At 35.4% G+C, this 9,099-nt stretch overlaps 1 protein-coding gene across 1 annotated transcript; it reads right to left on the bottom strand.

The window, feature by feature from the left end:
* Positions 1,317-5,473, bottom strand: LOC104762495 (probable pectate lyase 1). The gene is made up of 6 exons (XM_010485801.2): positions 5,269-5,473; positions 4,402-4,482; positions 2,462-3,104; positions 2,275-2,378; positions 2,033-2,171; positions 1,317-1,941 (listed from the first exon to the last, which is right to left on the bottom strand). The coding sequence occupies exons 1-6, from the start codon at positions 5,370-5,372 to the stop codon at positions 1,714-1,716; spliced, it is 1,299 nt and encodes a 432-aa protein (XP_010484103.1). The 5' UTR covers positions 5,373-5,473; the 3' UTR covers positions 1,317-1,713.

Below are 9,099 nucleotides of genomic sequence, written 5' to 3' on the forward strand. Positions count from 1 at the left end.
TCTCTGGCGTATTAGGCACTGCCAAAAACGCTACCGATATCATCAAGAACAAGATCCTTGGTGATTAGTTATTACAATCCACACATATTATTTATGCATGTCTCAATAAAGTAATATTCAGAAATGTTAAAGTTTTGATTTAGTAATTATATGGATAATTAAAAATACATCTGATTAAAATCATAAATCTACATGAAACCCTAACCAGTCTTTATTGTATTTTGTTTTACTATGGTCACAAAGTCTTTGAAAAAAAGCTATGAACTGTTACAAAAAAAACCCATTGGAAAAGCTCTGGACTATGTAGAAACTTTGTCTCAGCTTTTGTAGCATAATGATGTAAAATAAAAATACTATGTGTAGTGTGTCTTTAGAGGTGATTGCGAGCTTCGCGAGGAAGGAGGAAAAAGACTGATGTTAATTGATTTGGTTGGGTAAAGCCATAAAGGTGATTTATGATTGGTTGGATTTAAAAAAATAATAATAATAAAACATGTTATCCACCATATAAATCATTGGACTTTAAAAGTTAAGAGTTGTGAAAATGTGATGTTTTAAATCATTTACAAGGATATTTTTTGATATAAAATCTAGCATGCTAACAGCCAAGAAAGAAAAAGGCGTTTTCATATAAATCTTATATATAAAGCTATATATTTTACCACAGAAAAATAGTATCTTTAATTTGTATGTTAAGTAACTTATAGATAATCATAAATTAGCCTGAACGAAAGCCCTAATGATGGTGGAAATAAAAGGTTATCATTATTTGTCGGAAAATTTTTGCTTGTTGATTTCGAACTCTTTTGATTTTTCTTGTCATGTGTGGGCACATGGGAGTCGATTTAGCGTGTTTTAGGCTTCTCTTGCTTTTTCTATGTTAACGTACGATCTACTTTTCAATGCAAAAAGCGAAATAAATATAGATATTAGATACGCTAATTTTTCTTCCCAACAAAAAGAGATGCTTTTAAGAGAAAAAATATATACATTACCCCAATTCGATTTCATATTATACGTTTTTCGATTATGGATTTCTCGCACCAAACAATATTTATAATAAAATTGATACTTTTATATATCTTAGTATATTTGATTATTTGATTACTTTTCTAAAGTTACACATGATAAGGAAAGCATACTGAAAAACAGTTCTAAGTGATAAAATAGCTGGCTATTTGAATTTATAAATCCCCAATTACTAATATTGCTTGATTGCTTGCTTCAATCACTACAAAGTACAATCATGACAAGTTACAACCACATGGGAAATAAAAGCTAAAATCCAGCCAACAAATATAATACAATGAAAAGTAGAAAGATTCACAAATCATTAGACCCTATATTAAATTATAAATCTCAAAAAATTACAAGAAAAAACAAAAAAACAAGAGATAATATATATTCTTGTTTCTATGGGTAGACGACAGAGATACACGAAGAACAATCTGAGTTGATCAGACAGAACCAACAACACTTCGGGGATTTCTCTTTTACATGAAAGGTTGTTTTTTTTTTGTTTTCCCTTTTTCTTGTGTTAACTTGCGGTTGAAGCAAGCAAACCCGAGGTTGAGAAAAATCGACACAAACACACACACCGAAAAAAAAAAGATAATTGGCTTTTTAAATGACAAATGTGTGAAAATGTACACTTTTGTCTGAATATAATGGAAGGTGGTTTTGAATATTGGTGGTAATGGTCGTAAGTGGCAACTATGACGAACATTGACGTCCTCTGCGACAAGGTAGAGCTCCGGCATCGGAAGTAATGTGTCCGACCAATGAAGAAGATTTTGCGGAGAGACTAGAGGCACGTGCATAGCTTCCGGACGCAGCGGCTCCTGAAGAAGTGAAGTAAGCACCATTCTGAAGCAAATCTCCTTCCGATCTCCAGTTCCATCCTTTCCAATGACTAGCCGGTGTGTCCACTCTCTTCGTGACCTATCAAACATAACATTCCAACATCATAAACTCACATTCACGAAATCACTCTTTGGTTTTAACTTTTAACTGATATTCATCGAGTTATTACCTCTTTAGCAAAGGGGTTTTTAGGGGCGGCGTATCGGTTTCCTTGACTATTGATTGTCGGGTTTGCGCTTCCACCAATCGCGTACATTTCCCAGTGAGTGTAGTCGTTGTTCACGACATGGAAGTACCCGTGTCGACACCTGCAAGAAGAGTTGTAATGTTTAGAAACCATAACACAGCATACTCAAGAAACAGAACACAAAAGCAGAGCATACTCTGTTTTTGTTATGTCTTTTATATTACCTCGGCATTCTTTGAATAAGTCCGACTCCAAAATGATTATAAGCAATGGTCACTTGCATAGCTTTGTCCCTCATGTACGAATCGCTATGTCCGAGCAACATCACCTGTAGCAAAAAATATCAAATCCCGTCAAAAAAAGAAGCTACAATTAAAGTAACAATGCAATAAGACTTCAAAAAAAAAGAACCTCGTTGTGGTGAGTTAAGTGGTTGTTAGAGATGGTTATCGCGGTTGAGCCCATGACTGCGTCCACAAGCCCGTCAGCGCAATGAGACAACGAGTTATGATCAATCCACACATGACTCGAGCCAAAGATCGAAATAGCATCACCATCCGCCATCGTCCTCCACCCAAAATGTGTCTCTGAGCTTCTCACCATAGCATTACCAGTCGGTCTGCAATCATGAATATGTAATCCGTGGACGATCACATTCGTTACATACTGAATCGTGATGCAACCGCCGTTAGCGATGTGAACGTTTGCGCCACGTCCATCGATCGTTTTGAAGCTGTTAACGATGAGCTCTTGTTTCAACTGAATCACCATATCGCGTTTGAAAACGATCCATAACGGTCTGTCTTGGATCACGGCGTGACGTAATGTACCCGGTCTAGGATTAACCGGATTGTCGTCTCTCGGGTCAGTGACAACGTAGAAACGCCCGTCGCGACCACCGATGGCGTTTCTTCCAAACCCGATCCCGCAGTCCGCTAAGCGTTTGCGGTTCTTGTGCCAGTTGCGATCGCACCGCCAACAGTCGTCGATAGGGTTGCCTGTTCCGCAAGTAAAGTAACCTAGCTTCCTCCTCTCGGTATGGTTTCTCACACTCCTGTAGAAATTAAGAAATATCCGGTTTAGCTAGATTTGAATTTTGATTTCATTATTCTCAACCGGATCTCATCTCCACCATGAAATTAAAAAAAAAATAGTTTATTTGAGAAAACAATCAAAATCACATCAGAACATGAGCACATGGTTGATGATAAATACTACATATATATATTTCTAGACTTTTTTTCTTTCTCATAGACGTGTGTCGGTGACGGTGGGATTAGGTTCTCTGCCTAAAGATTCCTGAAAGCCAAACGACGTTAGAGAGAACCGTTAAACGAGGACAAACAAATAATCACCGTTGGATAACGACGATCGAATCCGTCCGTTTTAACGGATACCGTTTTTTTTTGTTTTTTTGACCGTATAAAGAGTAAATTGCTCTGTTACGACCACATGGAGTACTGTCCAAAATGATTAATAAACATTTTTATTTCTATTTTAAAAAATCCAATATATATAGTATTTAAGGATAAGTTTTTATAACAATTTGATTGTACGTATTTCCAAAGTTAAGTTTAACGACTTCCTAGTGTACAGTGTACTACTAAGCCGTATACATATGGCTGGTGATATGAAAAGATATTTATTAATGTTGGGAGAGGAAATAATATTAAACTTTTATATATGCAATAATGCGTCGGACGCGGATCTATCTAGTGTTAGTGCATGTGGTGTTCGGAGTGAAAACAGTCTGCTGGGAAGTATTAATTAGTTCAACAACAACTGAAAAACAAAATAGAAAAAAAAAGAGCATTCTTAAATAGTTTTATACTATATAAAAATACTATAATAGAGAAAAGATAGAATGAATAATACCTTTTTAAAATATCAATGCATGAAACATGTAGTAGGTGATAATAAAAATATAGATTGTCTTATATAAAAAAAAAATGATACTGACAGAATTAATGAATGCCAATAGTTCACGGGAATAGATCTCACTAGTAGCAAGAATAAATTAATCAGCATACACTATATTTGTCATTGTTATAATAGTGTGTGAACGAACATGGGGATTTATAGAGGAGGTATAAATAATATAGTAACAACAAACAAAAATAAAAATGAATTAAGTTGGTTAGAGGAGAAATAAATGTGACAGCTCTTGTAGGATAGATCATGATTCAACAACAATAGAATGAAACAAAAGTCACAACACAATTTTAAATGAATGGGAGGACCATACCCAATATTGTACTTTTGTGACTTTTTCCCCCATTACATGTTATATATATCCCACATGAGAATTTTAAAAGAGGTCATAATTAGAATGAGATGGAATTAGTACTTACATTTCAGTCAAGGCGAGAACTTCGTCCGCTACTTCATCTGGATTCTTCACTGCGTGTTGGTTCCATTCGGTTTCGTCGGATCTATTTTTTTTTTTCAGAAATTAAGATCATCAGAAACTATAATCTAAAATTTGAGAATCTAGAGAAAGCTAATGATTGTGACATATGCTACTAACTAAGGAATGCCAAAACTATAACAATGTTTTGAATGTAATTATTTATTGGAGAATGCACCGCACACACTACACTAAATTACACTGCTCCATAAAATTCGCTATCCGGAGAAACCGTTAAGAAAGAGAGAGGTCTTCGACAGGACTATTAAAATAACACTACAGAACATTTTCAATGTGGGAGGTCAAAATGGCAAATGGGTAAAATAGCGAAACATAGTCAAGTGTGTATTTACGTAAACAAAAGCGGAATGTACGGTTCAGATCGTTGGATCTAGATCATAACAAAAAAGCAACGGCTCGGATGATTTTGTTTGAAGAGGGAGGGAATATTGTTTGTAGTAGAGAGAGATCGAAAAGGCTAAAGAAAGAAAAACTATTTTCTCTTGTTTATAATTTTGTCGGCTGAACAGAATTAAAACAGTAACTTAAATATAATTTTATATATTTGGAATCCGAGGGAAAATGTAGCTAGAGAATGGAAAACTACATAACGAATTATTATTAATGCGAAAATGTTTTTCTTTTTATTTGGAAATTATACTTCGGAATCTGAGGAAAATGTAGCTCGAGAATGAAAAAAATATAACTAAATTATATAAATGATCTTCTTTGTATTGAAAGAAACAGAGATCGTAACACATGTTATATGAAAAGAGAAGAAAAAAAAGGAAGAGATGTAGAGAAAACAAACCTAGGGAAAGATGAGATCTTGTTGTGTGTAGTGTTCTCCATTGCTCCGACGAAGAAGAGTAGACACATCATTGCTAAAACCCATGTGGGAAGAAAAACCGCCATTGGAGCGGATGAAGTTAGCTAAGCACAAAGTCTTTTTTAACTCTGTTCCGAGAGAGAATTTAGAACAGAGGAGAGAGAGCTAAAGACAGTGAATGTACGAGCTTGGAGATATATTGGCCCTCTTATAGAATCTCGGGGGAGACCAACAAAAAAAAAAAGGAAGAGGACACCAAAAAGAGCCGTTAAGACGGCCGTTATGTATTTATACGACGTCGTCTGGTACAATTTGATTCTTCTTCGTTTTTTTTTTGCTTTATTAACGTGATTGATCATTCGTTAACTCCGTCTCTCTTNTTTTTTTTTTTTTTTTTTTTTTTTTACCGTTCTAACCGCCACTAACTGCTCAAGCGTGTGACTTTTTATAGACCTCGACACGCTTACACATTTTTTTTTTAACACTAGAACTGCATTAGCTAATATAATGTTGTTACAGAGTTGACAAGGGGTTGAATACATATGAGGATAATTAAATAAAAACTATATCTGAAACTGCATTATGTGGAACTTTAGCCATCTTATCAGCAAGAGTATTTGCCTCTCTTGCAGTCCATCTAAATTCCACAGATTCAAAACATGATGCCCATCCTTTGATCTCTTCTAGCCAATTGTAAATGTCAAAGCGCAGTTTATCATCATGGAGAAGTTTAACTAATGACTGATTATCTCCTTCAAAAATCATCTTCTTAAATCCACTTAGCCATGTTTGTTTCATTGCAAAGCAGAGACTTTGACATTCCGCTTCAAGAGCTGTCGATACAGTTATTCCGGTAACCTGTCCTGCTTCTTTAAAACTGCCCCTATCATTCCGGATTAACCAAGCTGCAGTTGCTCGTCTAGTCCCATCTAAAAAGCTGCCATCATAGTTACACTTAAACCAATCCTTAGGGGGTTGTCGCCATATACAATTCTGTTGACGTCGGCCAATGTTACAGTTGCGTGTAATGGTATGAGGATGATTCTGTATCCGATGAGTATCTAAAAATATCCATTCATCTGTTTCTTGTTTGGCTTCTCTGAGATCTTGTTGCCAACTCTTACTCAGATTTTGGAAAATTAGCTTGTTTCGACCTGTCCACAGTTTCCACAAGATCCAAAAAGGAAGATGTGAGAGTCTATCATGTATTCGTCGATGTTTATGTAAGTCGAAAATCCCTTTTATCTTCACTTCAATAGTAGTTCCAGGATCTAGCAGACAACGGATTGGAACATTTGATGCTCGCCAAATTTGTTGAGCGTGGGGACACGAGAAAAAGAGGTGCTCTGTAGTTTCTATCTCTGCTGTACAACGTTTACAGTAATCATTTGTTGATATATTTCTCCGATCAAGTTCAGCACCTGTAGCCAAAGCATTCGAGAGAAGCCGCCATAAAAAGTGTTTAAACTTTGGTGGTGTTCTTGTTTTCCAAATTTCACTCTTTAGCAAAGGGTCTCCATCTGGTGGTCTAGCATTGAATAACTGATCCGGATGATGCGTCGCAAGCCAATACCCTGATTTCACAGTATATAAACCATCCTTTGTATAATGCCACCCAAGGTAGTCGTTGTGCTGCCATCTAGTAACTCTAGTGGAGAGGATTTGAGCAACATCCTCTACATGGATCCGCTCGCTTACTAAACGTTCATTCCAACCACTTTTATCAGGGAGTAAAAGATTGGTTACAGTGGGGATGTCTTCTGATTGGTGTGTAGGAGCTTTTCGTGGTGGTCTCGGAGGGTGTGTTGGGAGCCAAGGGTCTGACCATGTTTGTATTTGATTTCCATCACCAACAATGTAACGCATACCTTTCCATAGTAAATCTCGACCAAGAATAATTGATTGCCATCCAAACGATGGTTGTACTCCCCTATTGGCATTAAGTATACTCGATCCTACAAAGTATCTTCCTCTCAGGACTCGCGACAGTAGACAGTTGGGATTTTGGAGTATTCTTCAAGCTTGTTTTGTGAGTAAAGCCTCATTGAACTTCTCAATGTCTTTAAAACCCAAACCTCCTCCTTTTTTCAAATATTTCATGTGGTCCCAAGCTACCCAATGAATTGCTCTGGCTTGTTGTTGAGTATTCCACCAATAATGTGTTATTATTCTTTCTATATCTTCACAAATTCCTTTAGGAAGTTTGAAGCAATTCATAGAATAGACTGGCATGACTAAAGCAATGACTTTCAAAAGAATCTCCTTACCTCTTTGGGAGAGAAACTTATTGTTCCAACCCTTTGTCTTTCCTTTGACATTTTCCACAATATACTGAAATAATTCAATCTTCTTGCGTCCAAACTGTTCTGAAAGCCCCAGGTATTTACCACAACCTCCTTCATTATGGATTTGAAAAAATCTCTGTATTTGAGTTTTGGTTTATTCGCTGACTCTTTTACCAAACGTTATGGAAGATTTCCTGACATTGACCTGCTATCCTGATGTTCGTTCATATTGCGTTAGTATTTCTTTGATTGCTAACGAATTTTTCTTCTTTTTTTTTTCTTATTCTTAATTGTAAATGTAATTCATAAGTTAACAAACCAAAAAAAATCGCTTAAAGAAAATAGTTTCAGAACATTTTTACAGGGAAATAAACTGCGTGTTTTGATTTTACCATAATAAATATTAAATACTAGTCTATTTGTGTAAACCATGCTAATTAAACACCAGTCTTAATAAAGGAATATTTGTCAAAAATCTAGTGAACAACATTAACATACCACATATGTTATTAAATCTAAAGTTGTACGCAGATTTTTTTAACAAGTTTGATGGTTTTCCTTTTTTTTTTGTTTTTGTAGTAGCTAAAAATCAAACTATAAAAATTTACCTGACCTGAGTAGTGATTGACATAAGAATAGCTGAATGATTTCGAATTTGACGGAAAAAAAAAAGAAGCTAATTGGTTGGCCTTCTAACTGATGCTTTCACTTTCGCATTTACAGTAATGTAGATAAAACTTTTTTTTTCTAATTTTGTCTACCTGTAGTAGTGACACATCATCAATCAAGAAAGATACGGGCAAAGAGAGAGAGAGGGAGCTTCCGTACACGGAAACCAGTTGTCATAGTTTCCTGCTGAATTAGCGGGTCTCACTATATACATTGGACTGTATTTATTAATACTACTATATAGTATAGTATAAATAAATATAATTATAATTTCCGTGAAAAATTCCATGATTTTCCGAGGCGGTAATCACGGGCTTGGAAAGAAAGAAGGAAAAAAAATGAAGAAGATGAAGAAGAACTTAAAAATACGCGTTGAGGTCGTTGACTACCCAAGTTAGAATTTTCAAACTGTTCTCACTATTAGTTGGAAGCTGGGGGTGCCTATCTTGNGACTATCTCACTCAATTAATTTGGTCTAATCTATCGGTTAAACTAGAACCGGAAATTTCTAGTAATGTGAATGTTCCTTTATCATATAGTAGTACTAGTATAAAAAGTAGTTATTGCTTTTGTTCTTCTCACAACAACAAAAAATAGCATTTCATATATAGAGTATAAATAGCTAGCTCTCCATATACGCTATATACTTCGATTATTGGAAAAAAGCACTAATTCTGAACTTATACCAATGATTTTCCTCGTGATATTAAGTTTTCTTAAGTGCATTGTATTTAAATAAATCTCCAATGATTAACATTTGGTATTTTATTTACCTTTTGGGAGCACACATAATGTTCCCATGCAACAACCCAAACTCCTCCCATCATCATGTCAAGTTTTTTTTTCTTTTTTTCTTCTC

This window comes from Camelina sativa, chromosome 3 (genome assembly GCF_000633955.1).
Source record: "Camelina sativa cultivar DH55 chromosome 3, Cs, whole genome shotgun sequence".
Lineage (NCBI taxonomy): Eukaryota > Viridiplantae > Streptophyta > Magnoliopsida > Brassicales > Brassicaceae > Camelina > Camelina sativa.

What these genes read in the sequence shown, in the direction of transcription:
- LOC104762495 (XM_010485801.2), bottom strand. Translation starts at nt 5,372, where the DNA reads ATGGCGGTTTTTCTTCCCACATGGGTTTTAGCAATGATGTGTCTACTC. An exon ending in AAGATCTCATCTTTCCCTAG is followed by an intron (nt 4,483 to 5,268) that starts GTTTGTTTTCTC and finishes AAAAAAAAATAG; the next exon opens with ATCCGACGAAACCGAATGGA. An exon ending in CTTATTCAAAGAATGCCGAG is followed by an intron (nt 2,172 to 2,274) that starts GTAATATAAAAG and finishes CTCTTCTTGCAG; the next exon opens with GTGTCGACACGGGTACTTCC.